This window comes from Rhinolophus ferrumequinum, chromosome 6 (assembly GCF_004115265.2).
Source record: "Rhinolophus ferrumequinum isolate MPI-CBG mRhiFer1 chromosome 6, mRhiFer1_v1.p, whole genome shotgun sequence".
Lineage (NCBI taxonomy): Eukaryota > Metazoa > Chordata > Mammalia > Chiroptera > Rhinolophidae > Rhinolophus > Rhinolophus ferrumequinum.
The window spans coordinates 23,583,857-23,599,333 of NC_046289.1; the positions used below are offsets into that span (position 1 = coordinate 23,583,857).

Sequence of the window (15,477 nt, forward strand, 5' to 3'; positions counted from 1 at the left end):
AAAAAATTGCCCATAAATTATGTAACCAGTCTTCCTAGCAAACCTGAATCAATCAATGGAAGAGATAATTATCTTATTTTAATAATTTATAAACTCAGTAGCATGCATCAGCATAAAACCAACCTATTAGCCAAAAATATCTAAATTACTTTTATTATTGCCTGTTAGGGTTTTGTTCTGTTTTGAACATAGGTGCCATAAGAGCAAAGGTAATGTTTAGTTTTCTAACACAAACAGTAATCATTAACACCTATATGGTCCTTTTAGGTTTATAAAATAATTTTTACATACCTTATTTTACTTGAATTTCTTGGCAACGCATGAGATAAGGTGGTATATTCTCCCCATTTTACAAAAGGGGAAACTAAGGCTGAAAATCATTAAGTGATTTATCTAAGATCACACAACTAGCAAGTAAAGCTGAGAGTGGTATCCAAGTTTTCTAGCTCCAGTAACAAGAATAATAGTTACCATGTTACACATTATTACTAATCCTTACAACAGTCCTCTTAGGAAGCTAGTATCTCTCTTTTATGGTGAAGACTACTAAGGCTCAGAGACGTTAACTCGTTTGCCGAGGGCCTAGCGAGGAAAGCCAGAATTCAGACCCAGGTCCGTGTGACTTCACATTGCACACTCCTTCCCACTTACCCCATGCTGTCCTGTATAATACATTTTTAATTTACTGGGGATTTACCCACTTGTAAACTTAGTAGTTCAATTTTATTAGATTCTGGTTGGTGGAGGCTTTGTTAACTTTAGAGTAAAACTTGAAGCCATTCTTGAGAATTCCTTTTTGTAACATCCATCAAAATTTTACTGAGAAGCTTAGCTTTAGTCAGGAAGAGAGGCAAGAAAATTGATGGTAGAATAATAACTTCCTCTAGGTTTAGGGATCACTGAGTGACAGCTATGTCTATTAGCTGAGATAAGAGAGAATTCTGTCAGAATTAAGGCTATGGATGGCAATAAGGGCTAGTATCAGAAGGCTTAAGAGTGTAGGCTGGCAGGAAGGCGAGAGACGGGGAGGGGCTAGGGCAAGGTCCAGAATTCTTCCTGGGGATCTGGGACTCCAAGAGTAGTTGAGAAAGGAGAGGTTCTAGCCATCAGACGTCAGAGCAAGGCAAAGTCAGAACAAAGGACCGCCAGCATTTGGGACTAACAGTGAAAAGAACACAGCAACCAAAACGGGCAGAGCAGGAGGGGGCCAAGTTCTAGGCTGAGGAAGCCACGCCTGGTGAGAACAGATGCAGCCCATCAGTTTCTAGAAAGCACTGACACCAAGCTCAGCGGAAGCTTCACCAGAAACGGCAGTTTCTGGCACAAAGAACTCTCCCAGTCTGCCACCTGAATTGCCACCCATTCAATCAAAACCCTTTACACTCTCCGGCTAATGAGAACTGACGGGTATGTGTGCCGCTGTGTGTCCTGCCTATTTTCACCCTTTCTGAGCTGAAGCTGCTCATCGACAGCTTCAGATGTCAACAAAGGTGGGCTCAGGAGAGGAAAAGGAAGTCTGGGAAACCAAAAATCTGGATAATCTGCACCAAATAAACCCCTCCTTCTATCCTTCATTTATTCATCATTCAGTAACTAGTGAGTCCCATCTAAATGTGTTGCATCACAAATTGTGGGGGATTTAAAGAACAAAGAGGCTATCCTATGGCTTAGGATTTTTCAAACCCTTGGATAATTTTCACCTGTGGGAATCTAAGTATCTTACATAGTGGAATCTGTTGAGCCAGTAAGCTAGTATGACACAAGTAGCAGTCTGAAGAAGCTAGATTTGGCCTGACTTGATTCTTCACAACTTGCTTGACTAAACAACTACTCATGTTTACTGCAAAGCAAGGAGTACCCAAAGATGGTCCCCCCACAAAAAAAGTGATTTAGAGTTGGCTACTGCTATTAGTTCATCATTATTCAAGGTATTTCATCACCTCTCTTTTATAGTTAACTGCAGAATTTATGTAATTCATATAAATTATGAATTTTAGGAATCTTGTCAAGTTTTTTTCTAGGCAGGTCTTAATTCTAAATGTAACATGCCTGAAAAACCGCTACTGAAAGGCTCCTTCTCAGCAGTTTTAATATAAACATCAAACAACGTTTCAAGGGTGGTTAGGCTTAAAGGCTGCCCCTTCTACTGTGTAAGTGTCATGAAGAAGACTGAAAGCTTAGATATAGCTCTTAACAATAATTGCACAGCATCCTGGAACAGCTGTATGGTGAATGAAAGAATAATTCAATGCAAAGAAGGCCAGATATAAAACCCTTCCAAGCCACATTTCAAAAGAGGTCCTTTGTGTCAACTAGGCGCATGTCTGCAGTGGGAGTTTTGGCGAAGACAGGTGAATAGTATGGGGCCTTTACAATAATTATGTCACCATCTGGTACTATCTTTATGGCAAGTTCTGATGTGCTGAGTTCTACATATGTGGTATTATAGAGCCATGTAGCTCAGCGATGGAACTCTGACTGGCAGCCTTCAGTAACCCAAAGACTGATGCAACAGATTGCTTGGAGAAATGGTTTTGAAGCCTATCTGTGAAGCTATGATCCTATGGGTACCGGCATTTCTTTCTTTGAGGTATCACTTTACACTTAAGTTTTTCTCGGTAGAGCATTTTTCAGACTTCTCCTCTCAGGCTAAATTAGGAATTTCCTTATTGGAGTTCCAAGAATTGTGCCTTTCCTGCCCTCTGCCCAAATTGGAAAATACAAACAGTGGGAAAAAGTGTCTTTACCAACTGTATTATTAAGATTTATCTAACTCGGTTTATTTAGCACATTCAGAAGCCTTTCACATCCGTGGAATCTTCTTTCTGTTAATTCTCTCCGAGCTAAAAGTTGTTTTTTGTTTTTCTTAATGAGTTTCTGGGTTCTGCTCGCAAAGGTGGGGAGGGACGCAGGCACAAAGGCTGATAGATAGTAAGTCGATATGGAACTCCTGTCTCCCTATTCAGATCGGGTTCTCCCTTTCCAATAGTTACTCTTCCTCAAATAGGAAAAGGGAGAGAAGGAACTAGAAAAAAACAAGGCATATAAATAGCTTTCTGGGATTTACTTAACCGAGGTCCTAAGGATTCTAAAAAACATGCATCTGTGCAGTTCTTCTGTTCTAGGTACGTAAATGACCAAAGAGAGGCAGAGCATCTATCCATTTAACCGTCATCCATCTCAGTTATGCTTGGGAAGGATGTTGGTGCTAATTTTAGACCCAGAGGCTAAGATGTACAAAAGACAAGTATCACAAAGCATTTCTGGAGCCAGAAACAGATTTAAGTTCCTTGACTCACTGCTGCTCTTACTCCAGACCACACAATTATATCCAAGTGAATTGCTGTTAGAATTGGTGCCTTCAGAGGAGACAATTGCTCATAATTGGTAGCTGTAAGCCACTTCACTGAGAAAGCGAGGGGTCTTAGATGCTGGGAGAAATAATTGACAGACTGAGGCCTGAGTGAGTCAGGCTCTTCTGAGTCATAGAACTTTGGGGTGTCTTTTAGACTGACCCTCTCCATCTGGTTTTTTCCCTCCCTCAGGGAAGACAAGAGCCCTAAGGCAAAGATCGATCTCGAGGAGGTATCAAGAGTAGAGGCCTTTCCCTCACAGCCTGCCTCTGGCCACTGTTTAGCCAAGAGTGGTTCCCAAACGCTGTTAAAATCCCTTGGGGCGGCTTGTTAAACATGCAGGAGGCGGGAGGCTGGCCTTTGTGACAAGCATTCCAGGGGGTTCCCTGCACACTCAGTCTGCTTTGGACGAGTACTTCCCAACTACATAGACCATCTGGATTACCTGGGGAGACATTTTAAAAACATAATCACTGAAGCAGTACACAGAAAATATGAAAACAATATGCAAACAAACTAAATAAAATTCGATGTCCTCTTGCTTACCAGTTTGATGTTATTCTTCCAGACTTTTATCCTATGCATGTACATGTTTTGTTTTAATAACGTAAGGGTTGTGTTATGTATACTGCTCTGCAGTTTGGTTTCTTCCCCGTTTGTTTTTAATCAACAGAATATAAAATGGACTTCCTTACAGATCTATCCCATTCGTTCCCACAAAGGTCACAGATCAAATGCCTACAGGGGCTAGGCAGATAACATAAATAAGTGGACCTGGGAGGAACTGCAGAAAACTGGAGGTTTTCCATCTAATGGGATCAGAAGCTACCCAACTCCAGCCAGCTGCTGTCATTTGGGAATGTGGGTCCAGAACCGCCAAGCCTTCTGAGTTCTCAAGAGAAGCAAGAAATATAAATGTGTTTAATGTGCAGTCCCCAGATTTTTAAATATTGGTAACTAATTCAAATTAAATACTGAGTGAACCAGCCAAAATCCTGACACTGTCCTCCAGCCACCCTTTTGAAACCTCTACTGCAGTGGATACAAAATGTTCCACGGTAGGTCACACTTATTTAAAAACCTTTCTTGCTCTTAATGAACAGAACACAAATGTTACTGCGGAACACTCGGGCTGTGACGTCACAGCTGCTACGATGGACATTCTCGTCTGTGTCTGTGTGCTTGTACCAATAATTCTAGAAGTGCAGGTTCAAAACTGCCCTAGAAAAGACTGTACCAATTTACAATCCTATTAACAGTAAATGAGAGGGTCCTTTTCGAGGAAGCTTTAAACAGATTCCCAAGTGCCACTCCAGAGATCAGATGCAGTGGGTCTGGGATGGAGCCCAAGAATGTTTATTTTTTTAAGCTCCCAGATGATTCTGATCATCAGAGAGGTTTTGGAACCACTGTCTTAGATGACTAACAAGTTGTTTGGGACCATTTCCAGTGAATTAAAAAGGAAACTGTAAATACTTTCATTTGTACTTCTCTGTTTTAGACTGTTACCTCTAATTACAGCCCTCTAGGAAAACAGAAAAGGGCGCTGTTGCTGATGTTTTAAGCAGTTCAATCAGAGCAGAACAATAAATAAACCAACTCAGGAACCTTCAAGCAGCTTTTATTGGCATAGCCTACGAAAAGGTGTGGTAGTCATTTCTGAGCAAAAACCTGTATCCCAGCAAGCTATTCAGTGTTATGTTTAACACGCCACTGAACCAGAAAGTTTAAGTTCCTGAAACAGACGTCCCAGGTCACCAAGAGGGTCCAAAATCAATAGGTCAAGCCCTGCTACTCTGTTAAGACCTGAACGGCAAAACAAAAAAACAAACAAAACCAGTCCTGGATATGCATCCTTGTTATGGGATGATTAAAAAGGCAGGAGACAGTGTCCAGTTTATTTAGGTTGACGCCGGTTCACTCCCCCATTGCAAGGGAGATGCATTTCAGCAGTGGCACTCAGTCTCCTCTCCATTCTGGGTCTGCATAGGCAGCTTCTGCTTAGGATGAGTGCGGTCATAGGACATGATCATCAGGATGGTAGAGTTCACTCATCAGGCGGTAGATGTAGGACGGTGCATTCCCACCAATGTTGGAAATAAAGAGGGTAATGAGCTCTGGGGGAACGTAGTCAAACACAGGGCAATGAACGCTGACCTTCTCCAGCATGTCCCCTGAAAGGCAATCACATGTGCTAAAGATAAGAGGGTCCTGCTCTAACGACCAAGCAGCATGTAGATTCCAGGTTCAATGATGCAGGCATACTTGCCACCCCAGGAAGAGATGCTGCCGCAAAATGCAAACCAGGAGATGACATCATGTCACGATGCTCCCTGCTGGAACCTCTCCAATGCCTGTCCACAGACCTTAGCACAGAATTCACACTTGGGGTTGCAACCTTCAGGACCTGGCCCTTCCCCACTGCACTACGCTGATTACAATGCGTACCACTCCCCCTCGTGCTCATTCCTCTCCAACCATATGGCCATCTTTTTCCAACTGGGTACAACTAAGCGTGTACCCAACTCAGGCCCTTTGCACCAACATCTGGAACACTCTTTCCTTAATCTTCACAGGGCGGGTTCTATTCATTCAAAACGCAGCCGAAATGTCATCATGTCATTAAGACTAAGGTAGTCTCCTAGCCACTTTCCATCTCGTCATCCATATTGTTGTCCTAACACATGCCAGGCCCGGACATTTTCTTGTCCATCTTTTGCAACAGAATGGAAGCTCTGTGGGGGCGGGGCCTGTCTGTACTGTTCACTGCTATACCCCTAGTGCCCAGAATAGTGCCCGGGACATAGTGGGTGCTCAGCAGACATAACTATTTCTGAAAGAATGAATATTTAAATAAATGGAGGAAGTTATTCAACTTCCAAGAAGGATCACCACCCCAAGTACTAAGCTTTGCTCCCAGAGGGTGTTTGGAGTCACAGGGAACTGTTGATGAGGCTCACTGAACAAAGCTGCCTTCAGAAGTCAGAGAAACGAACCCCAACATACAAAGGTACCCAGGTGACAGGCAAGTGTTACAAGTAGGAACATTCCAGAGCCTGCTTCCTTTGGCAGCCAACAAAATGACTCCTTACAGCAACTAAAAACAAGTATATTTTCCCATTGGGTTGTCGCCTGTGTCTCAAACAATGCGCAAAGCCAAACCTAGTCAATGCTGGGTGATCCAACCGACCATGGCCCAATAACGTCACTAAAATATATTAGTTTCAGAACACAATGAGCCTGAGCTAGAGCAGGTCTTCAGGCACTCTAAGCTGCTAAAGAGAACAACCCCCACAACAAGTATGATTCAAAAGTACAATGGGACAGCATTCAATCCCACTGACCCCCAAACAAAACAGAAAGACCAAAACACACACACGTGCATACACACACACTTCTGTACCTTCTGTGAAGGGCAGGACTTCTTCAGGAGTCACAAACTTGTGAAATGAATCTTCTACATTGGGGAACTGGAAAATGAAAAATTAAAAATTTTTAAAAAACCAAAAAACCAGAGAGACCCAGCAATTCCATTTTTAGGCCAATACCCATGAGAAATAAAAACATATGTGTGCATAGAAACTTCTACACACATTTACAGCAGCATTATTCACAAAAGCCAAGAGGTAGAAATAACCCAAATGCCCATCAACAGATAAATAGATAAACTGTGGTATACCCATACAGTGGAATATTATTCAGCCATAAAAAGAAACAAAGTACCGTGTCATAACTCAGATGAACCTCAAAAACATTACGCTAAATGAAAGAGGTCATAAACAAAAGGGCATGTACTGCACTCCTTTTATATGAAATATCCAAAGTAGGCAAACCCAGAGACAGAAAACAAATTAGTGATTACTAGCAGAGGGGGAGAAAAGGGGAGAGGGAGTAATTACTGAATGGGTACAGACTGTTTTTCTGGGATGATGAAACTAGAGAGTGGTAGTTGCACAATGCTCTGAATGTAGCAAATGCCACTGAACATTTTAAAATGGTTAATTGTGTGTTATGTGACTTACACCTCAACTTAAAAAATAGAGACCTATAAATAGATTGATATTTTCAAAGCAAATAGCTTCTATCACTAATGAAATGACTCTTCACTTAGTAACTGTTTGTATTCAGGCTACAGAGGCCAGGCCCTGGAACTATGACAAATGAAACAAACTCTATGTTCCTAGTGTTAACTTGCTTGGCATTTTCAGAAATGGTCAGGGTGACGAGGAGTGGTGGCAACGTAAACAAAGGGCCTTCCCCAACTATGTTATTGTTCTGACCTTACAATTTCGACTTCTTAAAGCTGACAGATTGTAAATATGATTTGTTTTTCCTGGAGCAAAACTTCTGTGGCTTTTCCCAGCCTCCACTGGATCTAATCCATTGAGTAAATGCAGATAAAGAGAAGCCCCAGAGTAAGTAGACTGAAGGCCCAGAGATCAAGCCCATACTGTGGCTTCCCTCTCCGTTGGTTAGAGACAGACAGACATACCTGGGGGGAAAGCTTGAACATAGGAGCACAGACGATCAGTGGGGTGGAATGGTGTTTTGCTGCCAATGCTAGAGTATGAGTTCCTGTCACAGCTCTCAGGGCACCATTGGCCAGGACGGTCTTGGTGCCAATGATCACCTTTGGGACAGGAAGAAAACTGTGAGCCATCCTGGGGGTAGAGCCACAAAAGGGCCATTGGGCACAACAGCCTAACTGCTCAGGCCTGCATCTTGGCATCCTGAGGGTCACACAGCAGGAGAGGGAAAGGAATTCTAGGCTCAGGACTACAAATTCTAGTTTAAAAGTGGGTTCCCAAGGAAAGAATGAACATAGCACAGGACAGGAAACTGCAATGTCTCCTGCTTTTAGCCTTGTCTTCTGGAAAACTATATGCCACACCTCCTGAGAAGCAGGAAGCCTTTCTGTTTCCATCCACCACCGCCAAGCTCTCTGAGCATATGGGGGGAGCCCTCTACTGGATCCCTAGCAGCTGACATGCTTAGCTTAGTCCCACTTCATTCTTTCAATGCAGTAACCAAAAAGAAGCTAATCCAAATGAAAAACAATGATACAGACAAAGGGGAAAAAAATTCAGTTAATAGAATAAAAAGGCCCAAGTATGCAATTTTCTCATGGATATTGTAGGAAGGAGGGAAAAGGTCAGTATTTTAGAAGTATATAATCTTCATGAATGCAGCATAATATAACTCCAAATACACCCACCTTGTTGACTCTTGACATAACAGCAAAAATGGCAGCATCAGTCATGACAGTTGTCTCAATACCTGCTTTGGACAAATTGACTGCCATTTCATGACCCTGCAATAGGAGAGAAAAGTTGATGCTGGGACAAAGAGTAAGAGATAGTGAAGGAACTCTCAAATGTAACTGGATATGGGGAATTCTGTGATTCTGGGCTTATCAACACAATTTTCAACACATAACTAACTCATTTTTCTACCTGTGGCAGGTATTCTCCGGTAAGCTGCAAGGAAGCCCAGGGGAAGCTAATAAATGTTTAATACTCCACAGCAGCACTAGAACAGCCAGAACTGGAAATATTACTTGCTTGCATAATCAGGCATAGCTAACAAGACAGCTCCTGGCTCATTATTTTACAACATCCTGCATCCTTACATATTTCCTTTTTTGAGACCTGCTATTTACCTAGGGATTGAGTGAGGTCCGACCAAGCATCACTCATCCCCAAGGTAATTTACCCTATTTTGATTCCTAAAAGAATCAATTTTTATCTTTTCTTGGACCCAGCAGTTCACCCAACTTTCTCCAACCAATGTTAGAGAACATTCACAGGGTGAACAACTTGAAAATCTCCTTCATGTTTTGACTTTCTCTTCTCAATGGCTTGCTTATCAATTCAAAGTTTTTCCTTTTTCTTAGCAACTCCAGCAGTCCCCCTACCTGACAGAAAGGAGCACACTCTGCCACAATGACATGGAATTTCCTCTTCCGGGCAGCTTCTTTGAGGAAGGCCTCTACTGTTCGGGAGAAGCCAATGGTCATAATCACCTCATTGGAGTGGATGTGCTCCAGAGCCTGGGCTGCAATGTTCTCTGTTGTCCCTTCTGCAAGAACAGGCAGTTTTACAAGGAAAATACAAAACTGCCATGCCACAATATGGACAGACATGACAGAGCACAAAAGGGAATGTGTGCCTGTCACACAGACTGTCCACCTAGCAGACCCTGGTAACAGAGGGTTAATGAACTTAATGTGAAATGTCACGTTTTCTTAAAACCCTGCTCCTCTGGGATCTTCTACCTGCCCTCTTTCCCCGCACTACGCTCATCATCAACTTATCCCCCCGCCTTGCCATGACAGCAGCTGCTTTACAACTGATTTTGAAGACAATGAATCAGGTAAGAAATAGACCAATCTGGGAAATCTCAGCGTGGTAAGAGTTGGGTAAACAGAACTACCCCCTAAAAAAAAAAAAAAAAAAAAAAAAACTCCTCTAGAAGATGGCCACAATACCTCCACTTGAGAGGGAGGCCACAGAAGAAAACTAGGGGAGGAATTTGGAAGCAGCAGCTCAGTGCAGACAGACCCAGCTTCTTCCTCCCCTGAAGAACACTGATTGTAATGAGTATCTGCAGATCTCCTAGGTCCCAAAGACAACGTGGATGGTGTGTGTGTGTGCGTATGTGTGTAAAAAAATTCAAGAGAAAGTGTAGTGAAGGAGGGTCTATTAGCCATGGTTTTAGGGACTTCATCTTCTTTAAAATGAAAACAAAGCTATGTCTTAAAGAAGTCTCTGCCACAGTGGATTTGCAGTCTACAAAGGGTTGGTCTGTACTGAAATGAAGAGAGGGTCAGCGTAAGTCCTACCACCTGTTGCACCCCTTCTAATCAGGATGGAGGACAAACCTCTGAGAGCCAAGAGTACTGGTTCTCTCCTGTGTCTGCTGATGAACAACTTCCAGGGTCTTCTGCTGTTCCCTCATTTTTCTGCAACCTGTCCTATCCACCTAGGGATCAGGACTCTTACCCAGTTCCACAAGCAGCTCATTAATTGCCTCAATGATGTTGGACTGGAGTTGGGGATAAGGGTCGCTGAAATCCTCGCTCAGGCCTCCAGATGTCAAGAGTTTGTGCAAGGACTCCTGCTGGTCGCTCTCATCGTTGCGTCCGTGGAGTCTATGAAGGCAACAAGACCAAAAGAGGGAGGTAGTAAGGAGGTGCGATGATTTAAGTAACAAGACCTGTTGAGTTCCCATAAAGGCTCCAAGTGGGGAGAGGGGCTCGTGCAAAAAAGCGTCACTGGGTCCAACCCCGGGGCCCAGGACGTGGGCCTGACCTGCCATACTCCTCCCGGATAATCCGGAGCACTCTCCGCACCATGTTGCCCACGGTGGTCTCGGAGGGCTGCGCGGCCGTCATCCTCCGGCCCTCTCCGCGGATCAGTTCCATTAGCTCCCCTGCAGTCCAAGAGAGAGACGGTGAGCAGAGCAAGCGGGCGGGAACGGAAAGTGGCGAGGGACGCGACGGGACTAGGTCTGCCATACCTGCGTTGCTCCAGTGTTGGTCCGTGATGATTCGGCGCAGCAGCCCCAGGGTCTCCCGAGCCATATCCTCAGAGCAGCGTCGCCCGCCGCCCCGCTTCAGGGCCTCCACGAAACTCTCGATCCTCTCGGATAACTCCGAGCTCTTGGCTGCGGCTCCTGGCATCTCGAAAGAAGCCGCCTTGACGGCGGAATCCACACCTGCACGGCCGCCGGGTTTGCACTTCCGGGGTGGACGAGGTCGGCTTCCGCTTTGCGTGAAAAATTCCAGTTTGGGAGCCGGCAGGCCACGCCCCTCGCTGCCACCTCCCGCCCCTTCCATCTGGCTGAGCCAATCAGAGACGTGAGGCTCCCATTGAGTTACAACCAAGAGCCTGAGCGCCTTAAGGCACGAGGACCTGGACTGGCCTTTCCTGGCTCCTCAGACGCTGAAGAGGTGACCCGTGAGGCCTCCCCAGGATGACTAGTCCCGTTGCCATGGGGACATCCAGTCTAAGCCTGCCACCCGGTTCCGAGGTCGCGCTGGAGAAGTTGCCTCCTTCTTTCCTGGTCCGGCGACCGCCTGTCTCCTGACACAGACACTCAGAAAGCACGTTCAGGGCCCGCTGCCCCTTGTGCAGACCCCCCATTTATATTGCATGGTACTGGTTCCTTTGTGCTTTTGCCTCTCTAACAGATTCAGCTTCCTGAGGGCAGAGACCATATCTTTCTTTTCTTTGCGTTCTCAACGCCTAATATAAGACAGATGAATCAGGAATGAGAAGAGCAAATACCCACCAAAATAAGGAGATTTAAATGGGAACTAATACGGGAGCAAAAATGCTATCCTTACATTTGGACAGCCCATAGAGGCTGGACGGTGTAATACCAAGAGCTACCATTTACTTAAAGCTTACTAGATGTTGGACACTGTGAATTGTCTCATGTATTGCAACTCTGCGAGGTAGGTCCTCTTATCCCCATTTTACAGTTTAGGAAACAGAGCCACAGAATTTAAGCAGTTACTAAGGGGATGCGTTTATATTTAAATCCAGGTCTATCTGAACCCAAAGTCTGTGTGTAATGAGAATCTCTAGTGATTTCCTTTAGATAAATTCTTAGAAGTGGACTTCTTGGGCACACGCATTTTAAAGACTTGTTACAATGGACACATTGCCCTCCCAAAAGATACCAAGTCTGACAATTAAGTTTAGGAACTCATCCTAGAAAAAGTGCTACGTACCGCATTGCTGAATATCACTACCGTCACCTTCGAAGTACTCCCTTTGGGAAGCTATGCACCGTCGCCAGTGCCTAGTCCACCCATCAAAGCAATTTTGGAATTCTTTGTGGAATGGCCGTCAGAGCTGTCATCATATTACCGTTGATGTCCTGAATGTCATCAAAATGTCTTCCTTTCAACATTTCCTTTATCTTTGGGTAAAGAAAGAAGTCATGGGGGCCAGATCAGGTGAGTAGGGAGGGTGTTCCAATACAGTTATTTGTTTACTGGCTAAAAACTCCCTCACAGACAGTGCCGTGTGAGCTGGTGCATTGTCATGATGGAAGAGCCATGAATTGTTGGCGAAAAGTTCAGGTCGTCTAACTTTTTCATGCAGCCTTTTCAGCACTTCCAAATAGTAAACTTTGTTAACTGTTTGTCCAATTGGTACAAATTCATAATAAATAATCCCTCTGATATCAAAAAAGTTTAGCAACATCGTTGCAACAAGTTCACAAACTTGTCAGACCTCATACATGTAAAAACATGGATGAATTTCAGGAATGTCATAGTGAAAAGCAAGTTGTAGAAAATTATATTATGATACCATTTGTAAAAAGACTCAAAACCAAGAAAAACTAAACAGTATGTTGTTTATGGATAGTAAATATATAATTATTTTTATAGAGCAAGGGAATATCAATCAAAATTTAGTCTATGGTTATCCTTGAGTGTGGGAGAAGGCAAGAAAATGGGGTTAGAAGAAGAGCACACACATCAATGAGATGGTATTGGCAGTATTTTAGGGATTTTTCACATATACTTTCTTTAAATTGTGGTAAAATACATATAACATAAAATTTACCATTTTAACCCTTTTTAAGTGTGCAGTTCAGTGGCATTGAATACATTTACATTGTTGTGCAATGTTAAGTGCACATCCAACATCCACCATCCATCTCTAGAATTTTCTTCATCTGCAAAACTGAAACTCCTTACCCATTAAACAATAATTCACCCCTCCCTCCAGCCTCCTGACAATCACCATTCTACTTTCTGTGTACTTGAGAATTTTAGTCTTTAAATTGAGATATGGGTCCAATTTATCGGTGTTTATTTTGTTGTTACGCTTCATAACTTCCATATATATTACACATATGTATTATTGTATATATATATATAAAATAGTATGTACCTTATTTTTTAATGGCTTGATTCCTGGAAAAATAAAGAACAGCAATATCCAAAATTGGGCAGAACATGGTAAGTGCTAGAAAGCATGTAAATTGATGCAGTTTTTAAGACATTTTTAACTCAAGATGTAGTAAAATTGACAAATATTTTACGGCTTTTGGGAGCTATAGTGTTTTCAATTTTGGTTTCTGATTATTCATTGCTAGTATAGAGCAATATGATTGATATTTGTATGTTGGCCTTGTATCCTTACTAAATTTACTTATTAGTTCTAGGAGATTTTTTTTCGTTATTGTTGTTGATTTTTTGGGATTTTCTATGTAGACAATGATGTCTTCTGCTAACAGGGATAGTTTTCTTTCTTTCCTGTCTGTATGTTTTTCAGATTTCCCTTTCTTGCCTATTGCAATGGCTAGGACTTTGAATGTTATGTCAAATAGGAATGGACATCCTTGCCTTGTTCCTGATCTTAGGACAAAAGCAGTCTTTCACCATAAAGTATGTTACCAGTAGGTGGAGGATTTTGTAGATGCCCTTTATCAAGTTGAAAAAGTTCCCTTCTATTTCTTGTTTTGTGAGATTTTTTTTTTAATTAAATGGCTGTTGATTTTGTCAAATATTTTTTGCATCAATTGATATACCATGTAGTTTTACTTTTTAGATTGTTAATGTGATTTATTGATTGATTTTCAAATATTGAAACAGCTTTGCGTTCCAGGTTTAAATTCTACTTGGTTATTATACATTATGTATTAATCTTTTTATGTATTTTTATAATTTGATTTGATAATAATTTGTTACAGATTTTTCCATCTGCTGTTCATGAGGGATGCCAGTCTGTAGTGTTCTTGAACTACCTTTGTCTGACTTTGTTATTCATATAGGAGGTTAGACAATTAAATTAGCAAATTGTTGCAACAATGTTGTAAACCTTTTTTGATATCAGAGGGATTATTCATTATGAATTTGTACCAACTGGACAAACAGTTCACCAAGTTTACTATTTGGAAGTGTTGAAAAGGCTGCGTGAAAAAGTTAGACGAAAATGATCTGAACTTTTCATTAACAATTCATGGCTCTTGCATCAGGACAATGCACCAGCTCACAAAACACTGTCTGTGACGGAGTTTTTGGTCAGTAAGCAAATAACTGTATTGGAACACCTGATCTGGCCCCCAATGACTTCTTTCTTTATCTAAAGATAAAGGAAATATTGAAAGGAAGATATTTGGATGACATTCCGGACAGCAAGGGTAATACGATGACAGTTCTGATGGCCATTCCAGAAAGAATTCCAAAATTGCTTTGAAGGGTGGACTAGGCCCTGGCATGGGTGCATAGCTTCCCAAGGGGAGTACTTCAAAGGTGACAGTAGTAATATTCAGCAATGATGTATGTAGCGCTTTAACTACGATGAGTTCGCGAACTTAATTGTGAGAGAGCCGTATGTGTAGTTCGCTCATTTTCACTGCGGCATAATATTCCATTGTGTGACTATCCCACAATTTAAGTATTCATTTTCCTTCAACAGATGTTTGGGTTGTTTCCAATCTTTTTTTTGGGGGGGTGGGTGAATATAAATTATAAATGTCTATTTTGTATATTTTGGCATACTTAAAGTAGAACATTATAAATATGGAACAGCTTTAATCCAGTGAAACGGCTGAGTCATAGGCTGTGTGAATGTTCAACTTTAAAAATAGTGCTCGTCTTCCAAAGTGGTTCAATCAATGTATACTCTCTCTGGAAGGACTTAAAGAGTTCCAGATCTGCATCCTTGCTAACACTTAGTATTATCAACTCTTTTAGTTTTGGAGAATCAGGTGAATATAAAAGACCATTTCATTGTGATCTTAATTTATTTTCCTGGTTACTAAGAGGTTGTTCACTTTTTCCACGTTTGCTGGCCAAGTGCGTTTTCTCCTTTGTGTCTTTTGCTTACTTTCTTTTGGCTTAACAAAAAATCTTTTTCTACTATATTTGTAGGAATTCTTTATATATTCTGAATACTAATCATTTTCAGTTATTTGTCTTATAAATACCTACTCTCAGTTCATGGCTGTTTTTGTACTTGCTTTGAAATGAGTGAACAGAATTGTTGGGTTTAATATGGTCAGATGTATCAACCTTGTCTTTTACACTTAATGCCTTTTGTGTTTTATTTTAAAAAATCCTTTCCTTATCCAAAGTCATGATGATAATCTCCTATATTTT

The 15,477-nt window shown here is 42.0% G+C and overlaps 1 protein-coding gene across 2 annotated transcripts; it reads right to left on the bottom strand.

Annotated features, from left to right (window-relative positions):
- Nucleotides 1-4,957: 4,957 nt before the first annotated feature.
- EIF2B2 (eukaryotic translation initiation factor 2B subunit beta) lies at nt 4,958-11,122 on the bottom strand. Of its 2 annotated transcripts, none has more exons than XM_033109501.1 (8): nt 10,872-11,121; nt 10,664-10,784; nt 10,355-10,503; nt 9,268-9,431; nt 8,569-8,664; nt 7,846-7,983; nt 6,757-6,823; nt 4,958-5,527 (listed from the first exon to the last, which is right to left on the bottom strand). In XM_033109501.1, the coding sequence occupies exons 1-8, from the start codon at nt 11,032-11,034 to the stop codon at nt 5,370-5,372; spliced, it is 1,056 nt and encodes a 351-aa protein (XP_032965392.1). In that variant the 5' UTR covers nt 11,035-11,121; the 3' UTR covers nt 4,958-5,369. The 2 variants fall into 2 exon arrangements, with proteins under 2 accessions (XP_032965392.1, XP_032965393.1); XM_033109502.1 differs by having other exon boundaries at nt 4,966-5,527; nt 9,376-9,431; nt 10,872-11,122.
- Nucleotides 11,123-15,477: the final 4,355 nt, after the last annotated feature.